The following is a 22,978-nucleotide window of genomic DNA, read 5'->3' on the forward strand; positions in this document are numbered from 1 at the left end:
GGACTAATTTCATGTCTCACATCACTTGTAGTTGATTTGTTTGCTGGACTTGTATCATTTCTCCTTTGTACACCAACATATGTCTTAAGAGGTGGGTTTTCAGCACTCGGAGACACCTCAGGTTGTTCCTTAACTTCTTCTTGAGTTTTCCAGTTCCAACTTTTGTTTTCTTCAAAAACAACATCCCTTGATATTTCTATCCTCCTTGTACTCAGGACATACACTCTATACCCTTTACTTACACTACTGTATCCCATGAACACAGCTTTCTCCGATCTATCATCTAACTTTTTTCTCTTTACTGCAGGGATCCACACATGACATATGCATCCAAATACTCTAAGGTGGTTGACAGAAGGTCTATGGCCACTCCAAGTTTCAAGTGGGGTTTTCTGATTCAAAGCCTTAGTGGGTAGTCTGTTTTGAAGGTAAGCTGCTGTAAATATTGCTTCAGCCCAAAATTCATTTGGCATTTCCTTGTCTTTTAACATGCTTCTTGCCATGTCCATCAACGTTCTGTTTCTACGCTCAGCAACCCCATTTTGTTGAGGTGAGTAAGCTACTGTAAATTGCCTTTCAATTCCATTTTCTTCTAGGAATTTTGTAAAGTTTTCTGACTTGAACTCTCCTCCTCTATCTGACCTGATTTTCTTTATCTTCTTGTTCGTTTGTGTTTCAACCAGATTCTTGAACTTCTTGAAAGCGGCAAATGTCTCTGACTTTGACTTCAGGAAATACACCCATAGCATGTGTGAGTAATCATCAGTAAAAGTAAGTATGTATACACTTCCATTACATGATGGTGTCTGCATTGGTCCGCATACATCTGTATGGATTAGTTCTAGAATTCCTTCACTCTTGGTCTCTGATATCTTAGGGAATTCCTCTCTGCACTGTTTTCCTTTTACACATGCCTCACATACATCCTTGATCACTTTGAAACATGGCAATCCTTTAACCATTTGATTTGTTTGGAGATTTTGCAGGTTGTGTAGTCCTGAATGACCCAATCTTTTGTGCCACAGCTCAGACATACTCTCTTCTTTGGCCATTTGCACACTCTCCTCTGCAATTTGCATCCTCAATAAGTAAGCATTCCTTGCCATTTCTACTTCAGCAATCTTATCCCCTTTTTGGTTGTGAATAATGCATTTGTTCCCAACAAACAACACTTGATAACCATTTCTAGTCATCTGGGGCACACTCAACAAGTTTTTGTCTATCTCTGGAACCAAAAACACATCCTTAATAACTCTTGTTCCCTTCTTAGTTACCACTTCAATGTTTCCTTTTCCTGCAGTCATTAATCTAGCGCCATTTCCAATTCTAATGGGAACTCGAACTGACCTATCTATGGTGGTGAAGAGCTTTTCTTCACGAGTCATGTGATTAGTTGCTCCACTGTCAATCAGCCACACTTCATCGTTGCTTGTTTGCTCTACAACATATGCTGCACTAAACAGCCCTGTTTCTTCTTCCCGGTAATTTTGTGGTTTTCTATCTTGATGCTTTTTGCTTCGACAGTTTTTTTCAAAATGCCCGTGTTTCCCGCAGCCAAAACAGCCTCTTCTCGGCCTGAATTGCTTGAATGAAAACTGGGTTTCATATCGACATTTGAGATAACATTTTTCTTCACTGTGGTTATGCTTCTTGCATATACTACAATACTCTCTCTCTTTAATCACCTGATTCATACTTGTGTCCATGTTTCTTTTGCGCAGGAATTTCAAGCTTGAAGATCACCAAGAACCAGAAGCTCTGATACCATGTTCGACTTTTAGGTTTAGCCTCTTCTTTCCTTAAACTCTCTTATCCATTTCATTATACACCATTACACTTATATATGAGACTTACTTAGGTTTTTACCCTATAGTTTTATGAAAGCAGAATACAAACCCATTAAACAAGTTTATGGACTTACATAACACAAAAGGCCCAATACCAATTTTCTTTGTCTTCTTCTTCAACGCTTCTTCACCTTCTTCTTCGTTCTAACCAACGAACTCTTCTCCATCTTCTTCTCTTCATGCTCTTGATTCTGTTTCACCAATTTTGTGGATTAATCAAAGACTTGATTCCAACAGATTCATCAGTGAGAAGAGAGTTCTCCATCTTTTAGACAGAACTGAAGTTGAAGCAGCTCGTTTCGTGGGCAGATAGGACAAGATCTGAGCAAGTATCTCGTCTGGAAGAGAGCTGATTGCATCTTCACACTCATATCTCGTCGCCATTTTCGTCGCCACTAAATCCTACGAGGTAAGTTCAATATTAGAAGAGACTTAATGCAAAATCGACATATATGTCTCCTCTGCATCAGAGAACGAACGATATATTTAACTTATTAGAAGAGAGAAAAAAAGACGGAACCTTTGGAGACTGATTCAAAGATGAACGACGAGAACTAGAGCAAAAGGAGAGGAGCCTTAACTTTTTCTGCCGCATGATTGACGAGGCAGTAACAAATTAACAATTAGGGCTCGCTGCCGTGACTTGCTTCCGCCAGGCCGGTGTGAAGAGATCTGATTCGGCTAGTTGGAAGAACGCCAGATCTGGGAAGAAGAGGATATGCCTGAAGTTGGAGCTTGCTAGGAACGGGAGCTACCAACAACGTGCCGAGTTGTCGGAGAGTTGTTCATACCGGGAGATCTGTGGCGGGCTGGTTGGTCGAAGGGAAAAGGAACGGTGGTCGGGAGTCGGATGCTTCCTCCCCGTTTACTAGATACCTCGATCCGCCGCAAAGTTGTGGTTCTCGCATCCGCCGGAGCTGATTATCGGACCCTCTGCAACACGGTGTCAATAGGGCACGAGTCTTCTTTCCGGCAATGGTTACTATTCCGATTTGCTTGTAGTCTCTGTTTCCCATGTAATTTCGTGGATCTGCCCATTAAGGGGCCCAATAATAAAAAGGCCCGTTTCTTAAAAAAAAAAAAAAAAAAAATACAATTAGGGCTTCTCTGAATTATAAAAAAAAAGTAAAAAATGGTGAGAAATATTTTAAGAAAAAATAATAAAATTTAAAATTATATATTATGAAATCATTTGAATGTAATAGAGTAGTTTGAATACATAAACATTAAACATAAACTGTTACTAAAAACACAACCATCAAAATGAAAACTTATAACAAAAAATATTATGTAGAATAAACGCAACTTTGCAAAAAACATTGTTTAAGTATTATAAATATATAAGATATTTTACGAAGAATTATGGTAAAGAGCTACAATTAAAAAAATTATTATGACAAAATGATCCTAACTAATAATATTGAACTAATGGTTGTAATGAGTAAATATAATTTTCTATTAAATAATTATAAATAAAAATATATTTAATAGTGAGTGAAATTGTATCAACGAAAAATTAAAATTAAAATACATAACTTTTAAAAACAAAATAAAATAAGTTTTAACTATTAAAATATTTTTTGACGAAAGTTACGTTTAATAGACGCAATTGTAAATTCTCTATTAAGTTTTATTAAATTTATTTATTGCTATAATCATTTCTAAAATTTTAGTTAGATGATAAAATAACGTTGAATATTAGACATTAATATCCAAATTATTTAGATTCAACATAAAACAGAAAATTCGTTTTAACGAACAATGATTTGTTAGTTATTGATGAAGAGATAAATATATAGAAATTTCAAAAGACATGACTATTTAAATAAACACACCTATTAGAAGGAAAAATTGTGATGAAAAAATATGAATATAATATAGTAAAAAAGCACAATTCAACAATGAACAAATACAACTGTTTGAGTTTAAACAAAAAAAACCAAATAAAAACAATTTTTTTACAAAAAATACTACGAAAAGTCGTAACTCTTGTTCGCGTTTATTCAGATTGTTATTATTATTTTTAAATATTAAACTATTTTTAATGGAAGTTACGATAAATAGACGCAACTGTAAAACTATATATTGAGTTGTATTAAATTTCTCTATTGCTATAATCATTTCTAACATTTTAGTTAGATTATAGAATAACGTTGAATAGTAGATATTAATATTCAATTATTTAGATTCAACATAAAATGGAAAATTTGTTTCAACGAACTTGTTAGTTATTTTGTTATTTGTTTCAATGCTAGAGAATAATTTATAAAGCTGTAAAAACCATTGAGATTGAAATTTTATATTATTTTGTGTCATGACAAAAAAATGAAAACAGTTCAAACAGACAAATATATATAGATTTCAAAAGATATGAATATTCAAAAAAACATAACTCTACAATGAACAGTTGCAACTTTACAAAAAAACCGTTACAATAAACAATTGCAACTTTTTGTAAAACGCACAATTTTTTTTTTTTAATATTTCTTTAGAAAATTATCCAAAAAGTACGATTGAAAAAACACAACTTTTGGTGGCATTTATTCAGATTGCTATTATATATTTTAAAAGATACGAATATTCGAATAAACACAACTCTACAATGAACAGTTGCAACTTTACAAAAAAACCGTTACAATGAACAATCGCAAATTTTTTTAAAACGCACAATTTCATTTTTTTACTGATTTTTTGAAAAATTATCCAAAAGGTATGATTGAAAAATACAATTTTGATGGTATTTATTGGAATTGCTATTATATATAGATTTGTTTGCTATCCCTCTTTATTATTTTGCTACATTTTCACCTCTTTGCTTTTCTTGACCGTTCATTTGCCTCGTGCTGTAGTACTCAACAAACGTACAACAACGTTTTAAACGTTTCTTGATTAATCGTGGAACATAAATGTAACAATTATTGAAAGTGACGTCATAGATGATGTGAATATATATTCTAGAAGTTCTTGGATGATACATTACGTTGTACTTGTAATTAAGTGTTCCTCACAAGCCACAACTCTTGGAAAAGTATGCTTAACTATTGGAGTCAAAGGGGCCTAAAAAAGACTTTTTTCCGTTTTCCTTTACCTTTTTCTTTTCCTTTTGCCTTTATAATCAAAGCATAATTTACGTTGGAGTATAACGAGTATAAGAGTTAAATAGGAAAAAAAAAAAAAAAAAAAAAAAACAGCGGGAAAGATATTGATTCAATGGCCGAGAAAGAAGAGGGTGTGAAGCTTATAGGATCGTGGGCAAGTCCATTCAGTCGTAGAGTCGAGATGGCTCTCAAACTCAAAGGCGTGCCATACGATTACTTGGACGAAAACTATTTGGTCGTGAAGAGCCCTTTGCTACTTCAACTCAACCCAATTTACAAAAAAGTCCCTGTTTTGGTCCACAATGGTAATGTATTACTCGAGTCACAGCTGATCCTTGAATACATCGACCAAACCTGGACAAACAATCCAATTCTACCGGAGAATCCGTACGACAGAGCCATGGCTCGATTCTGGGCCAAGTACGTCGATGAACAAGTAAATTCGTAAAACTAATTCCTTTGTTAACTAATTGCATAGGTATAATTTCTAGAAACGATATGATAAACACTTAGAACTAACTGTTTCTACAAGTTCAATAGTGAAATCAAGATTCTTATTCCCATTGGTAATGAAGCCACACCTCTCCGTAATAATCATTTCCATTGTATTTGCATGTAAAATTATAATAATCAATATTGTCGCGAATATTTAGTTAAATAAATGATAATGATAATTAAGAAGTATATTGGTCATGATGCATGTAAAAAAAAAAGTATATTAATTACTTACATGTTTATGAAACTTTTGCTGTATATAATTAACCTTGTAGGTAGTATCGATAGGGTTCAGGTCTCTGGTCAAATCAGAAAATCGTATTGATGCTGCAACCGAGGAAGTTCAACAACAAATTATGAATCTTGAGAATCTAATCAGGAACAAAGATTTCTTCGGCGGAGAGACAATAGGATTCTTGGACATGGTCGTGGGAAGTATAATCCCGTTCTGTCTAGCTCGGGGTTGGGAAGGTATGGGAATTGATATGATTCCAGAGGAAAAATTTCCAGAACTAAACAGATGGATCAAGAATTTGAAAGAAATTGAGATTGTAAGGGAATGTATTCCTGATAGAGAGAAACATATTGAGCACATGATGAAAATTGTAAAGCTAATGAGAGCAGCCTAAGAGACAACATACTACGCTTTAATCCTGCGATGTTAACTATAGTAGTATATGTCTTGTTATTGCAAATTTTTATGAACAATCTACTAAATAAAGATGAGTGATACATGTATCCGTAGTGGTAGTGGTAGTAGAATAAAAATGTATGAATGTCTAGTTCTATCTTAATTATTGACATATGATTATATTTTATCATGAGATATTTTATTGATATTGTTTAGTTAATAACTAATTTAAATTACTCAAACAAAAATCTAACATTTAAGTCCGGTCGTATAAAGTCATACATAATTCGATAGGTGCAGGTGAGTTTCAACATGCATCTAAACGATTAGTTATTTGGCGACGTCACGTAATCTGATACCAGAAAGTGCTTGCTGATGAGGAGTCTGATATATCAAATTTTTGTAAATAATGTGACTGTTAGAAAACTAGAATATGTCTAGGCATGAGGATTAGTACACACATACCAATAATGATGAACAAATTTACAAGTGATGCCAGTCATGATGTTACCTACCATATGTCCTTCGATGATACCTATGAATGATGCACATGCATTATGTTTTTTATAGGTGTTCCACACCAAGGAAAATAAACTATCATAGTAAAAGCTTTAAATGGGCCTTTTCTTTTCATTTATATTTTTTGTAGTCAAGATCAATTTACATAAGAGTATAATAGTAGTTTTTACAAAATCATGTCACATATCAATTTATGTAATAACTTAGCTTATATTTTAAATTTTAAAGTTATATCAAAATTATGAAAGTTAACATTAGATATACCAAAAAATCAAAAAATAAAATAAAAATGATATATCAGAATAGTTTTGGAAAAAATGTAAAGAGGAAAAATAATAAAAATGAATTATTCAATAATTATTATTGTAAGAATAAAAGACCTATAATTATTTCTCCAACTTCCAAAGGTAAAGAAACAGAGTTCTCAAGTCTAGTAGAAAACAGAGACCGAAAGGAAAGCTAATACTTAAAAGAATGACAGAAAACATAAAGAAACTTGCTCAAGGAAAGAAAGGGTATTTGCAAGAATAGTAAATAAATTAATTTTTGGATACAACTAGAAACGTATATCTAAGGGCATGTGCATCAGCATATAAATCAAGTGTTCTTCAGTAATTAATTCTCAAATTTAAATCGAAATTGACAATATAAGGAAGATACGTTCCTATAATTGAGACGTATTTTATCTCGTCCGTCCCCACACGTGTCCTATTGTTATTTGTTGTTGTTTTTTTGGTAGGGTGAAGCAAAAACAACCGAAGAGTCGAGATCATTTCTTTCTGTTCTTTCCTTTCTCTTCACTCTTTTTCTCTCTCAGACGGCGATTTGTTTGCTCCGACCGATCTGAAATTTCATCTTAAAAATCTCCTCATGCAAAGGCCGATCTGCTCTGTCAAGAGGTTTGTGGTCGAAGTTATCCGCCGGTTCTTAAATTGAAAGAGGTTTGTGTTCGAAATTCAATTTTGGTTTTTATGTAATCTCGATTTAGGGTTTTTTTGATGTATCATCGATTGAGGGTTTAGAGAATTTCAACACGGAGAAGATGTCGATCAAACATATACCGTCGGTGCCGCCAGTTTGGGTTCCAATATGAGCACTACAATTACTCGTCTTACAGAAATTCGGGATAAAAAAGTCCATGAACGGTTAAAAAAAGATTTGATTGAGCATATTTGGACTAACTTTGGACATTTTCCAGATAATGAAGATTAATTAAAAAAAATCTATGAATTTAATAAAATGTATGTTTTTATCTTTGATGTTTCTATGGTTTATGTTTTTTATCTTTCATGTTTTAATTGTATTTTTTGTTTTTTCAAGTTTTTGTAAGTTTGTAATTTTCTTATGTTTTTAATGTCAATGTTATATGTTTTATTTAAATTAAAACTTTAATATGTTTTTATAGATTTATTTAAATAATTAATTTTTTAATTAAAAATACTATGAAAGACCACACCCTGAAGAACACCCTGAAGGACACCAATGCTAAACAAAACTTAAGAAACTATCAACATATAAATAAAATAATTGAAGGACAAAAATTGAGGGACACATGCCCTAAGATAGAATAAAATCAAACAAAAAGGAGAAATTTCTTGAACGTTGAGTATTATTATTGACAAAGTTGGTATTGTTTGAGGAAGAAGAAAAGTAGTATATTTGAATTAATGGAGAGATGATAATGTGTTCACGGTTCATTGGATATTTAGCAGCGATATTCACTAAGAGAAGGCAAAATGGTATTTTCTTCATATAGTAGTCAAACACGAGAACGGAACCACAAAAACAAAACTACTAGTCAAAAGAGGAAGGATGTAACGCCTAGAGAACAGAACCATATAAACTGCATACGTGAACCGATCAATAATAATTCACGAGAACAGCAGTTACAAAACCACATAAAATAGTCAAAGAAGAATAAAGAGTTACATTAACAAAACAAAAAAAAAAAAAGTTAGAGAGTGAGAGAGAGAGAGGTGCAATGGCAGAGATTGGAGAGGATGTGAAGCTTCTAGGGTTTTGGGCAAGTCCTTTTAGTCGTAGAGTCGAGATGGCTCTCAAACTCAAAGGCGTACCATATGAGTACTTGGAGCAAGATATAGTGAACAAGAGCCCTTTGCTTCTCCAGCTAAATCCGGTTTACAAGAAGGTTCCGGTTTTTATCCACAACGGTAAACACATACCCGAGTCACATCTGATTCTCGAATATATCGACCAAACATGGAAGCAAAATCCAATTCTTCCTCAAGATCCTTACGAGAAATCCATGGCTTTATTTTGGGCTAAGTTCGTTGATGAACAGGTAACCTTATATATCAATTTGCTTAGGTGATTTCTAGAAACTATTAGTACTTTTGTGATGAAACGGTTTACGATATTCTTGTAGGTCGGACCAGGAGCGTTCAAGGATGTGATAAAAGCAGAGAAGGGAATAGAGGTTGCAATCGAGGAGGCTCGAGAACTCCTTACTTTTCTTGAGAAGGAAGTCACCGGAAAAGATTTCTTCGGCGGCAAGACGATCGGATTCTTGGACTTGGTCGCAGGAAGTATGATTCCGTTTTGTATAGCTCGAAGTTGGGAAGGTATGGGAATTGATATGATTCCGGAAGAAAAGTTTCCGGAACTGAACAGATGGATCAAGAATATGAAAGAAAATGAGATCGTGAGGGAATGTATTCCTCCTAGAGAGAAACAGATTGAGCACATGAAGAAAGTTGCAGAACGAATCAAATCAGCCTAATTAATAGAAAACAACTATACTCTTCGATCGATCGATAGATGTTAACTATATGTTTCATGTTTGTATAATCTCGTTAAATAAAAGTTGTATGAACAACGTAATTATTTCTTTTACTAAATTCTAATATCATATTAATTACTATCTTACTATATTAATTGGGAAGTACAAATATCAAACTAATCTTAAAATGTGTAAAAATTTATATTCACTTGCCATTAGAAAAACTTGATTAATTAATTAATCTTTATTAATTATTAATAAACCAAAAAATCGTTGACAGATAAATTAAATCTACAAAAGTAGATAAAATTTATTCGAATCTAAACTAATTCGTACTTAAAAAGAAAAAATATTATTAAAAAATTAACAACTAAAATTTTAAAAATCTAATCAAATAAAATCTACAACTATAAGTTTTATCAAAAAATTTTACCATCACGGGTTAAAATTTTTATCAAAAATCTAATCGAATAAAATCTATATCAGTTCTGTTTAACAGCTTAGATTTTAAAATTTAATAAATAACATAATAAATTATTACAAATTTTCATAAAAAAAAGTTTAGCGTGCGGTTTTCCCACGGATTACTATCTAGTATATAAACATTTTGAATGTTGTATTATTTCAGTTTCTTACAAATCTTAAAAGTTAGTTTGGGAATTGGTTTCCAGTTTCGACACGCAAAAAGTTGTCTAAACAGTGACAACTAAGGCCATCCTTAACGGGATAACTTTCCCCCTTTTCTTAGCCCAATAAATAATAAAAATATGTAACAGTGGGCTTAGATCAATTTTTTTGATCTTGGTTCAGAACTGATCCAAAGGGTGTTCCAATATTCTTCCTCTCTTCTGATTGGTCGAAAAAAAATTGAGTATTTTTAATTTTTTCATTTCTTTCATTCGCACGAAATCGTGTGTGTAGGGTTTCTTTCTCTTGCGAAAACGGCGACAGCTTCATTCTCGACATAGTCGCCGCTGAAGCTTTGTTTTCCGGCAATTGAAACACGAAATCGAAAGGAGAGAAGCTAGTTCCGTCCTATTCCGTCCTTGTCTCCGTCGTTGTCTCCGTCGTTTCCTTTGTCCGGCTTTTGGCAAATCGAAACCAAATCTCAATCGAAACCACTTAATTACGAATAGAAAATTGCATTGCCTATTATTTGCGATTTCTTAATTGCATTGCCTGTTTCTTGTAGTTTCTTGGACCACTTCACGCATAGAAAATAGTTTTGTGAGAGAATCCATAGTTCTCTTCTCTGAATTGTTTAAATCTATGTCGAAGTAGCTGAAATCTAGGGTTTAGATTCGCTCTCGCAGGTCGTTGCTGAGTTCTTCAAGCTTTGTTCTTTTTTTCTCCAAGGTAAAATTTAGCTTCGAGACTCTAATTGTGATTATGATCGATCAAATTCAGAATCGTCTTGTGTTTTTTTGTTTTTGTTTTGATGTTTCAATTTTATTTTTGGGATTTATGGGATGCAGATAATAATGGAGTTTGATAACGGTAGTCTAGAGGTCTTTTTAGCGGTAGGAGTAGTGGTAAGGAAGTAGTAGTAGAAGAAGAAGAGAGTGGGAGGAGCTTGAAAGTGTATAGCAGGAAAGGGAATCATTCTAGAGGTAGTGAGGGTGGTGGTTCAGCGGTTAAAAGGAGAATGCATGGTTTGTTGTTTAGCACTTTGTTCATTGATTCATTGACTCGGATTTTAGACCCTAGTTGAATCTCTTGGACTGTCTGATCACTTCTTAGTCAAAGCTATGACTAGCTAAGTGGTGTCACAGTAGTTATAGGCTATAGCAAAGGTCGTAACTCTCTTGGATCATGGGAAAGCTGAACTGAAGAATCAAAGTTTCCTTAGTAGGCGGGTTTTAGCGAGCTTTAGCAGGATGTGGGGAACAAGATAAGTTTTGTTTAGTGTGTGTCAAGTGTTATGACTTTTACTTATACACAAGTTTTGGTTGCTGTGCCGAGGGAGATGAGAGATTGTTGGTAGCAGAGTATATGCCAAATGATACTCTCTCAAAGCATCTCTTTCAATGTAATTGTCTTATCCTTCTCTCGTTATTAGCTTGGTTTATAATCATGTTTGGATGCTTTACATTCTTCTTTTTGTTTAATGTTTTCAGGGGAAAAGTGGGTGTGGATTCTTGGATCATTTGCAGCTTCCTTGGGTGATGACAAAGAAGGAGCTCTCTGTTTTCAGTGTTTACATGGAATCTGTTGTTGTGGGTGATGACAAAGAAGGAGCTCTCTGTTTTTTAATTTGAAAGTTTTGTAGGTAAGTATTAATAATTTTTTGTCCAAGATCATTGAATTTGGTTTGTATATTTGTTCACATTCAAGTTTTGGTCTATAGTTAATAATAAATTACGTCTTTGTAAAATGTTTAAGAATATTATATTACTATATCTTTATTCTAAGAACACCAAAATTAGTTCCCCCATTTTTTTTACCTATCATCTTAACAACTGATCTTAGATTATTTTCACTATATATTTAATCTAAGAACATACAAAAAAGTTATCCCATTAAGGATGCCCTAACTACCACGGACATCACATGTATGGGTGTGGCGTGTGGGTCTAACCAATCGGTTACCTGATTTTTCTTAAACAAAGCTAAAGCAAATTTACACTGATTCAAACCAAATTATATTCAAATCCGACTTGATTTAACTGAATTAACCAGTTTTACCAGATTTTAACTGTCAAAACCAAAAAAAAATAATTAATTTCGATAAAAAAAATTTCAACCAAAATAAATCGAGATCTGAACCAAACCAAACAGGTTATTCATTTGACTAATTTCTATAAGCAAAAGAAACTGGAAACCAAATCAACCGGATCGGTTGGTTTTATTAACCGAACTCGCAGCCTACTACTTATATGGCTTAACCATAGAAATAATCACCGACACTTTACAGATAGTTACTAAAGCAATAATTTGCTAGAGCCTACAGCCTAGAGCCTAGACATTATGTGGCGACTGGTGAGCATGCACATAAGTCATAATATATATACACATTTTAACTTATGCCAAAATCTCTTAATCAGTATCTCGATGATGGAGAAGAAGACACCAATGGGACGTGCTGGTAAACCAAATGAAGTTTCATCGCTTGTGGCATTTCTTTGTTTTCCGGCAGCTTCTTATATAACAGGTCAAACAATCTGCGTTGACGGAGGTGCAACGGTCAATGGCTTCTCTTTCAAGCCTCTGATTTAAAGCTGGCGTTGATTGTTCGTTTTGGATTGTGTCTATGCATGTTTCTTTGTTTACTGTGTATTTATCTTCAAATAAACTCGCAATCTCTAGCGTCTTAAGAACACCGGCCTGTTTTATTGTTGAATAAAAATGAAAGGAGAGCAATCCATTTTTTTTTCGTTTGAAGGCATGCACTTCTATACCGGTTGCTTCGCTATATCAACTATAGTTGAATAATATGAATGTGTTTGATAATTTTATGGAAATGTAGTTTTTAAGAAGATGCAAATGTTTATATCTTATAATTATTCTTTTTTTCTATAAACTTTTTCATGTAAACATAAATTACAAATTAAACTTACAAATTGGTGTGTGTGTGTGTTTTTTTTTTAATTTGTGAAAAGGTTTTAAAAATCAAACATAAGACCTTTGTATTTCTTGTCTACAAGCAACACCATTCATTGTTAGTAGGAAACACCACCAAACGGACAACTCTATAACAATATTACAAGAAAGGTCGTGTTATTCAAACATTGTTATAAACAAAATATGAATAAACCTAAACTAGAAACAAGTATGAAGAAGCCGAAAATACTTTCATAACTCTCCAAAATATATCTATAGGGTCCATAACTCCATATTATTTACCTTTTATTTTACAAAGGTTTTATTTGTAATATTTTTTTGAGTTTTTGAAAACTGTTAATGTTACCAATTTTTTTTTTTCTATGGTCACCAAATACCAATTATATAGTACGATTTTAACACACCCGATGTCAAGATGTGCTAGTGGATACGGAGCTGTCAACATCCATGATCTGGAATTATTTTGTTTTCTTAAACATGTGATCTTCGTTAAGAAACTATTAGCCAGAAATATTCTATCATTTATCCTGTGGTCCAACGGTCGTTAATGTGTATATATTTGCGCAAAATCAGCGAAGAAGTACGTAGATGGAGGAAATGGCAAAACCTAGTGCAACTCGTGTGATAATAACAGTTTTAATGGAGATAAAATAAACATCAAATAATAGATAGTGTTATAACACTATATATTTTGTTTATTATTTGATGTTTATTTGGGAGTAAGAGTGAGACCAAAACATTTCTTGTTCCAATGGACTGAACTAAAAAGATAATCCGATTTTTTTCAGGCTTATATATCTAGCTCTTAATAATGCCTTTTCTGAAGGATCGGACCGGTGTTAAACATTTGGCACTGGTCCTAGACTCCTAATAAATATAGTTATTTTATATTAATTTTGATGATCGGATAACCTTTAAATACAGGGTCTTACACCTAGCTTTTCCAAAACACAAAAAACTGCACCCATTCACAATTAGGCTACTCCTAAATTAGCCCAAACCAGTTGAGAAAACCTGGTTTTTACAAAAGAATGGTTAATCACTAAAACCATTTGGGCGACAAAACACCAAAAAACTATCATGAAGAGGATACAACCCTCTCAGGGATGGCTAAAAGAGCTAAAACTTAAGAACATCTCCTCCTATCAAAAATATCTAAAGTGAACGTTACAAAAACGTTCTAAAAGTCTAAACAACATCTATCGCTTTCTAGGATCTTCGCATTTACATCTCATAACCCACCAGAAAACGGCAAACTTTGTCGTCGTTTTACCACAAGACCATTAAAACCCTCAGCCTATAAATGTAAGCTAAAAACACCGATAAGTCTTCAAAGCCAAAACAAAAAAAAAACATTGCTAAGAAGGCAGAAAGCACAAAAACAGAGCGAGAGAGAGAGCTAATGGCGGAGACAGAAGAAGTGAAGCTTTTGGGGATATGGGCGAGCCCTTTTAGCCGGCGGATCGAGATGGCTCTCAAACTCAAGGGCATAAAGTACGATTACGTGGAAGAGAAGCTGGAGAACAAAAGCTCTTTGCTTCTTGCTCTTAACCCTATCCACAAGAAGGTACCTGTTCTTGTTCACAATGGTAAAACCATTCTCGAGTCTCTAGTAATTCTTGAATACATCGATGAGACTTGGCCTCACAATCCAATTCTCCCTCAAGATCCTTACGAAAGATCCAAAGCTCGGTTCTTTGGTAAACTCATCGATGAACAGGTATGTATATATATACCCACACACTCTCTTCACTAACTCCAGTTTTGTAATTAAATTGATTTAATATTAGCGATTTTTAAAGTCGAGGTCAAATAATAAACAATTGGTGATACTTTAATCAGTTGAAAATGCAAAAAAGTATAATTATTTATTAGAATTAGAGACTAAAAAACTAATGTTGTTGTTTCTCTAAGAATATTGTAGATTATAAATGTGGGTTTTGTATCAATGGCAAAAGCGGATGAGAAAGGAAGAGAAGTGTTGGCCGAACAGGCAAGAGAACTGATTATGTATCTTGAGAAAGAACTTGTCGGAAAAGATTACTTCGGCGGCAAGAATGTCGGATTCTTGGATTTAGTCGCCGGAAGTATGATTCCGTTTTGCTTGGAGAGAGGTTGGGAAGGAATAGGATTGGAAGTGATTACAGAGGAGAAGTTTCCAGAGTACAAGAGATGGGTGAAGAATCTGGAGAAGGTTGAGATTGTTAGAGATTGTATTCCTCCAAGAGAGAAACATGTTGAGCACATGAACTACATGGCAGAGAGAGTAAGATCTTCTTAATTCAAGGAAACAAATCATCTTCTTAAGTCTTTTGATCAGTCCGATGTTGTAATTTAAGTCTTTGGTTAATTATCACATGTTTCAATGTTTGTAAGATGATATCGTTGTTATTGTCCTGTTATATATATATATATATATATGTGGTTGAGACTTGAGAGGGTGAAGATTGATCAACCTTATCTTTTCTAGCTAATAATTAGAAAAGTTTGGTCCATGTCCCATAATATGACAGATTGCGACAACTGAATAAAGAGAATTCAAAACGAATGAATAGAAGGAAAGATAAAAAAGCAACAACAAAATCAAGGTTTGGTTGGGAGTTGGCACCTAACATCCTTACGTATTTCACACCAATAGGTTAACCTCAAGGCTATATAATTACTTTCCAGTATTATTGCCCCATATTATTTTGATAGGGAAATTTTTTATCATCCTCTCTTAAGTACGTAATCTACAAAACAGTACCTCTAGAAGATATGAAAGACTTTGGTCACTTCTCCCAGAATATGACAAAAATATATGGTGGATTTGCGACTATCCTATATAGTAACATTTCCATCACAAAATTTTAGAATATAAGTAAAACTATTTTTCACTGTTTAATAGTTACAAGTACATCGCAATTTTTCTTAAGATTATGAAAAAATTAAAATGAATTTTGTGCCAACTTTTTTTTTTTTTTGTCAACCATTGGGCCACAACAGGCCGGCCTATTAATCTAATCCCTATATTTGTAGGAAACGGGACTCGATCCCGGATGTGATGGTGTCTTGTGCATTAAAGACTTACCTTTGGCCACTGCGAAGGTCAGTTCACTTTTGTGCCAGCTTTTAAGAAAATTAATCCTTTTTGTTCAAAAAGAGAAAATTACTTACAACTGCCAATATAAGATAGATATATATGGCGTTACTAAGTGAGATCGTCTGTCATTTTGAAAATTTGGTTGACTGAGTGATATGCATGAGAAAATATAAAACAGGTTTTGCATGGTCAAACTAAATTATATGTGAACAAAACAATAGTGTGAACAAATTTATTTCGGCATCTTAAAATTTATTATTCTGTGCTTTACAAGAAATTATTAAATATTCTAGCACATATTGTTATTATTATTTGTATGCCTTTAATTAATACTTGTATGCCTTTAATAATATACTTCTAAAATAAACTTGTAATAGTTTTAATTTAAATATTTTGACTCATATGTAGGAAGCATGCATTTTGTAGATTGTTGATGTTAGGAAGAATGCATTTTAGACTGTTGATATTTTTCCATCCATAAAAATATAATAATATCAGTTTCACAGACAAATATGAAAAGGTAATTACAAATCCATTAAACCACTTTTGTTTTTGTCTTACAATATTATAGTATATCTTTAAATATACATCTTTTTTTGAAAGGAATAATTTATTAAGTTTAAGGTATATATTTCTAAATAAATAAAATTTCTCGAAACAAAAAGGAAAATTTTGAGAACTTACTTAAACTTATTAAGAAATTTTAAATCTACAGCAAACTTTTATATTTAAATTTACTAATAAGAAATTTGAAATCTACAACTCTAGTTAATACTATACTTATTTTAACCAAGTTTTGAGTATAAATTAACTATTTTTTAACTAAATTATTAATTTAAAAAGTAAATATGGTGGATACGTTGATAGAGGTGTTATTAAAATTTAATTGTAGGGTATCAGCTATTTTAATATATTTAATTATAAATTATCTGCTTTAGATACGTTGATAGAGGTGCTCTAAGCCGCTAAGAAAAAATCCACAATTAAATAAACGACAATGTAGAAAACTAATTAAACAAAATATAGTCGACTCATTTTAATATAAATCAATAAAGAAAAAATTAAGTCGACAAAAATAAAATATAAGTCGATAGTTCAAAAAAATAACAAAATTGATAAGTTTGAGACCATTTATTTATAATATTTGAAATAGGAGTGAACTGACATTAATATTTGCACCAAAATTGTATTTTTGATGACCAAACAAAAGTGTATATACCAAAAATAAATTCAATCATAAATACTTATATGTATTGGCATCGGTGGTGGTTCATGAGAAGATCAAATGTAGACAAATTTTCTTTTGTTCTTATAAATTCAATCTTATACGGCATGTCAATCTTATACCGCATGTCACTGGTGGATGCAGAAAATTATTTTGTATGGGGCACAAATATATATGATTACTACTTGAGTGATTGACAATACCGTAAGATTTATATTGCATGCTCTTGTTCTTTCAAAGACCGTAGTTATCAAAAGTTGACATGTCGTCTCTCATAATCACTCTGTGATTTTCCTCAATACTGTTCCAAACAAGAATTTTAACCTGAGTATGTAATATATGGTTGAGCGGTGAAGTAGAGGTGATTATAAGCCCATCACACTGAGAAATATTTCAGAAGATCCTATCATTCAGAGTCTTGATTACTACGTAGTTCAAGGACGTTGAAGTCTCAAGCTCAACCATCCAAGCCTCTTCTTTCTTTGCGTGAAGAAACAAAAGCCTAATGCAGCTGAAATGGGAGTGAATGAACCGACTATCCTGAATAATAGATTGCCATAGCTTCGACACAACGCTGCAACGGACAAGAGTTTTGAGTGACACCAACACCAACACCAACAATGTCTCAATGATGTCTTAGCAATAATCGAATTATATGTGAAAAATAGGTTTTGTATGGTCAAACTAAATTATATGTGAACAAAACAATAGTGTGAACAAATTTATTTCGGCATCTTAAAATTGATTATTCTGTGATTTACAAGAAATTATTATATATTCTAGCACATATTGTTATTATTATTTGTATGCCTTTAAGTATTACTTATATGCCTTTAATAATATACTTCGAAAATAAACTTGTAATAGTTTTAAGGGAAAGTTACTAGACTAACCCAAATTAAGGGATTAATTACTAAATTAACTCCTAAAATATAAAGGTTAGATGAGTTATTTTTATACCTAAAATACCCTTTATTGCTTTGTTAGGAAAAAATAAAATACCAAAATATCCTTAATGATTTTTTCCAGCGATAGAGACAAAAAAATAAAAAAATCTGCTGTAAGTTATGACAGATTTATAAGTTTATAACAGATTTTATTGTTAATGGCAGATTTTCTTCGGCAGACTTATTTTAGTTGGCAGACTTATTCAAAATGGTTGCGACAGTTTTTCTTTTTTTCAACAGTTTTTTTTCATGACAGATTTATCATTGACGACACAACAGACTTCCTAATACATGACAATTTTTTTATAATTTGTGGCTGATTTTTTTTTTGTAGTGGTTGCAGATTTTGTTAAAACGGTGAAAATCTTTCATAACATGGCAGATTTGTTGATTTAAAAATAATTACTAGATTGACGTCTAGTGATAACAGATTTTTTTTTAGTTACAACAGATTTTAATTATTTTACATAAAATCTGTCGAGAGATAGCAGATTTTCTGTTGGGAAATAAAAATTGCTAGTTTGACCTACAGTAATAACATTGGTGTAGCATGTTATGGCAGATTTATTTTATGTTATGACAGATTTTTTTTGTTTCCAAAAATCTGTCTTGTGATAACAGACTATTACAGAGAAAAGTAATTGCTATAATGAGTTTACAGATTTATTTTATGTTGTAACAGATTTATTTTATGTTATACATTTGAAAATAATCTTATTGTAATTTATTTTGTTAATTGACTAAGACGGAACATAAATTTGAAGAGATTGAATCCTAAACCCTATACTCCAATACCCTAAAGGCCTAAACTACTTGAATTAAAATTTAAATGATAGCTGGTACATTTGTACTTTAATTTTATTTTGATGATTGTTATATATATTGATTATTCTATGAAACAATATTTTCATATCTATTTTTTATTTTGTATTTGTAATTGTTTGTTGTCTAATATCAATTTCTATTATAATTTATGTGTATATATAACAATAAAATATTATTTTTTGACATCAACAACAAAATATATAAAGAAAAGGAAATGCGTTTTTAAATTAAAAACCATTAAATTCACCTATTTGTCATCGAATTCATCTCCACCTGCAGCCTAAAGAGTTATGTATTCACAATATTAGTAAAGCAATGACTACTGATTTTCAAAAAGTTATAACAATTAACCCAGTTAATAAAAAATACCCTGGATCCATTAGTCTTTTGCGAATCAACATTAGTGTTAAAAATAATTTTATCACTTGGCCATGTAATTTTTGACTCCAACAGTCCAACAACTTCCCAAAGATAGTAAATATCAGAGCTAGACCTAAATACAGTTGATTCTGAGTTAAATGCAGACTTCACAAAAAATGTTGGATTGATTTGTTTGCCCATGCCGGAGAAGGAAGAGGTGGATGTGGAAAAAAAATGTTTGATTGATTTTGTTTTTTTGCCCTATTTCTTTTTTCTATTTTTTATGATTAATAAAAAAAAATCAAAACTAGGGTTTTTGGTCATTAAACAAAAATGTTGGGTTAATCTAGTTATCCAATCCGATTGAGAGTTATTCTAGTTATTTTCCCCTAAATTTGTGTCAAACTGGTTTATTTTCACTAGTTTTAATTTAAATATTTTGACTCATATGTAGGAAGCATGCATTTTAGATTGTTGATGTTAGGAAGAATGCATTTTAGACTGTTGATATTTTTCCATCCACAAAAATATAATAATATCAGTTTCACGGACACATATGAAAAGGGAATTACAAATCCATCAAACAACTTTTGTTTTTGTCTTAGAATATAGTATATATTTAAAAATACATCTATTTTTGAAAGGTATAATTTATTAAGTTTAAGGTATATATTTCTAAATAAATACAATTTCTCAAAATTAAAAGGAAAAATTTTAAAACTTACTTAAACTTAATAAGAAATTTAAGTCTAAAACTTTTATATTTAAATATACTATATTTATTAATAAGAAATTTGAAACCTACAACTCTAGTTAGTATACTTATTTAACCAAGTTTTGAGTACAAGTAAATATTTTTTTTAAACTAAATTATTGATTTAAAAATAAATATGGTGGATACGTTGATAGAGGTGTTATTAATATTTAATTATAGGGTATCAGCTATATTAATAGTTGATAATAAATATGGTGGATACCTCTCTCTGCCTCTTTTTCTTCTTTATATTAATATATTTAATATTTAATTATAAATTATCTGCTTTAATTACGTTGGTAGAGGTGCTCTAAAAAAATCAACAGTTAAAAAAAATCGATAATATAGAAAACTAATTAAACAAAATATAGTCACTCTTTTTAATATAAATGAATAAAGGAAAAAATTAAGTTGACAGAAATAAAATATAAGTGGATAGTTCAAAAAATCAACAAAATCGATAAGTTTAAAACCATTTACTTATAACTAGATTAGGATCCGTGCTATAGCACAGATTAAAATTCTTTTTTATTTATATTATAATTTTTATATAAAATATAATTTATATGATTTTTTTTAAAAGTTGTTGTGAATAAAATATTATGCAATAAAATCATCTGCTAAATATGATGGACCCATGCTAGAGCACATATTGAAATTTTTTTGTTTATTTTGTAATTTTTATTTAAAGCACCATATATGTAATTTTTTTTTTTAAGTTGATTTTTTTATGAAACACTATGCCATTAAATCATATGTTAAATATGACTTACGGAAAGAATGTATATTTTGTATAGATTTTGGCCCGCGGTATACCACGAATTAAGTTATTTGATAAAAAAATCGTTTGTTAACTTTTTGTTACATCATTAATTTAATCAACTTAATTAGATATGTCAATTAATTTACTATTCATATTTTTTTACGCATTTAATATTCATATTTAATTGTCATATTATTAACAAAATAATGAAATGATATTTTACTCATGTAGCACCAAATTAATGAAATTATAAATTTATATTAGTATCTACTCAAACACGTCATGTCATATAACTCCGTCATGTAATATTTTAACTTGCAGTACACCATGAATTGTAATGTACTAATGTGTATAAACATAATAATCATCATTATAAGTATGATAAAATTAAATGACATGAACCAAAAGATGATACCTATTCAAAAGGTAATAATAGATTATTGATCGGTTTATTTTGTAGTATAATCGGAAATCACTTTTAATCCGCGGAAGAGTGATTATTTTTTTAAGATTTGTTTGCCTATATATGGTTAATTAAATATTATTTGCAGATTTTATTTTATTTTTTTGAATATTTTGTTTTAGAAGATCTTAAATCGAGATTAACTAATGATTATTTTTTGAGATTTGTTTGCCTATATATGGTTAATTAAATATTTTTTGGAGATTTTATTTTATTTTTTTGAATCTCCTGTTTTAGAAATCCTAAATCGAGATTAACTAATGGTTACAATCTATATAACCTATAAAATAATCAAATAATCAAATAATTAATCTTATAACCCATATTATATAGTCTAAAAAAAGTTGTGTACTTCCGTTTTATTATATAGGGGATATTTGAAATAGGAGTGAACTTAACATTAACAGTTGCACAAAAATTGTATTTTTGATGACCAAACAAAAGTGTATATACTAAAAATAAATTCAATCATAAATAATTATATGTAGATAGACATCGGTGGGGTGGTTCATGAAAAGATCAAATGTGGACAAATTTTCTTTTGTTATCATAAATTCAATCTTATACCGCATGCTCCTTTTCTTCCCATGACTGACCATTTTTCGTTATATCTTTGTAGTCGATGCAGAAAATTATTTTGTATGGGGCACAAATATATATAATTAGTACTTGAGTGATTGGCATTAGCATACTGAGCTATCTATGTAGTCTTGGTCACCATGCCTTTCACCTCTTCATTCAGTACCAGCAGATCCTCTTTATTACCTTCTACACCAAGGGATGGCAATTGTAACAGATCAAATGACTGTTTCAAAATTGAAACTCTGAACAAATGTTTCAGTTGGTCCCTCCTTCACAGCCTCTATCTCTGTTTTACACACTCTGTTTTTGGTCATTGAATAACAAGAAAGTGTTTAGAGAACTTAGAGAGAGATAACACAAAGAGACTACATTTTCTTTTTGGATCTCAAGGATACTTTTTCTTACAACACAAGCACACATACATATAGTAGTTTCTCTCCACTTGCCACACACACACTTATGCTCATACAGTAGGCCATACTTCTACTCTTTAGTCTTGCACACGCCACACTAGTAGCCACTCTACTTACTCATTTGGAACTCTAGTTCCTTGATTCACTCTTACACATTCAACAACTCTTAACAACAACTCACTTATACTCTAATAGTGGCGGATCTAGCCAAACTTTATACCAGGTGCAAAAACTATAAAAGTGTTACAGAGGAGGAGATCGAACCCATGACCTCAGAAATCAACCGGTGCATTCCTACCATTAAGCTACTGTAACCTTATAAATTTATGAACAAATTAAACGATTTATAATTTTCATATGGTGCACATGCACCACCGTTGGTCAAGGTGGATCCGCCCCTACTCTAACTATGACTAGGTTTACTTTAGTTATCTCAACTCTTCTTGTTGGACCTTAACTAAACACTTATTCATATGGGCTTTGTCATCACCGATGACCCAATTCACAAAACACAAACCCATATGTCAACAGGTTTGTTGACTTTCTTCTCCTCCCTTGACTCCTCTCTTCACGTCGTCTCTTCTCCAACAACGTTTTCTTCTTCACGGGAGCTTTGCTTCTTCTTCTTTGTTCTTCCACTTACTGATTTTTCTTTGTTGCAGATTTAATCAAG

At 31.7% G+C, this 22,978-nt stretch overlaps 3 protein-coding genes and 2 long non-coding RNA genes across 7 annotated transcripts; 4 read left to right on the plus strand and 1 right to left on the minus strand.

Annotated features, from left to right (window-relative positions):
- Positions 1-239: 239 nt before the first annotated feature.
- LOC147943696 (uncharacterized) lies at positions 240-813 on the plus strand. Its single transcript, XR_015556923.1, has 3 exons — positions 240-428; positions 533-550; positions 684-813. It is a non-coding gene; the product is annotated as an uncharacterized LOC147943696 (long non-coding RNA).
- A 981-nt stretch (positions 814-1,794) lies between these two features.
- LOC147943697 (uncharacterized) lies at positions 1,795-2,977 on the minus strand. The gene is made up of 2 exons (XR_015556922.1): positions 2,368-2,977; positions 1,795-2,249 (listed from the first exon to the last, which is right to left on the minus strand). It is a non-coding gene; the product is annotated as an uncharacterized LOC147943697 (long non-coding RNA).
- Positions 2,978-4,870: 1,893 nt separating this feature from the next.
- On the plus strand, positions 4,871-6,277 carry LOC104786739 (glutathione S-transferase U3). The gene is made up of 2 exons (XM_010512187.3): positions 4,871-5,381; positions 5,716-6,277. Exons 1-2 carry the CDS (start codon positions 5,058-5,060, stop codon positions 6,067-6,069), a joined length of 678 nt encoding a protein of 225 aa, XP_010510489.1. The 5' UTR covers positions 4,871-5,057; the 3' UTR covers positions 6,070-6,277.
- Positions 6,278-7,308: 1,031 nt separating this feature from the next.
- LOC104786740 (glutathione S-transferase U4) lies at positions 7,309-9,448 on the plus strand. Of its 2 annotated transcripts, XM_087450040.1 has the most exons (3): positions 7,323-7,531; positions 7,613-8,892; positions 8,977-9,448. In XM_087450040.1, the coding sequence occupies exons 2-3, from the start codon at positions 8,572-8,574 to the stop codon at positions 9,328-9,330; spliced, it is 675 nt and encodes a 224-aa protein (XP_087306166.1). In that variant the 5' UTR covers positions 7,323-7,531; positions 7,613-8,571; the 3' UTR covers positions 9,331-9,448. The 2 variants fall into 2 exon arrangements, with proteins under 2 accessions (XP_010510490.2, XP_087306166.1); XM_010512188.3 differs by having other exon boundaries at positions 7,309-8,892.
- Positions 9,449-13,940: 4,492 nt separating this feature from the next.
- Positions 13,941-15,325, plus strand: LOC104786742 (glutathione S-transferase U5). Of its 2 annotated transcripts, none has more exons than XM_087450039.1 (2): positions 13,941-14,611; positions 14,806-15,325. In XM_087450039.1, exons 1-2 carry the CDS (start codon positions 14,294-14,296, stop codon positions 14,854-14,856), a joined length of 369 nt encoding a protein of 122 aa, XP_087306165.1. In that variant the 5' UTR covers positions 13,941-14,293; the 3' UTR covers positions 14,857-15,325. The 2 variants fall into 2 exon arrangements, with proteins under 2 accessions (XP_087306165.1, XP_010510491.2); XM_010512189.2 differs by having other exon boundaries at positions 14,050-14,611; positions 14,816-15,325.
- The last annotated feature ends 7,653 nt before the right edge of the window (positions 15,326-22,978 follow it).

The sequence above is a fragment of the Camelina sativa genome, chromosome 5, assembly GCF_030686135.1.
Source record: "Camelina sativa cultivar CO46 ecotype springtype chromosome 5, ASM3068613v1".
NCBI classification, from domain to species: Eukaryota; Viridiplantae; Streptophyta; class Magnoliopsida; order Brassicales; family Brassicaceae; genus Camelina; species Camelina sativa.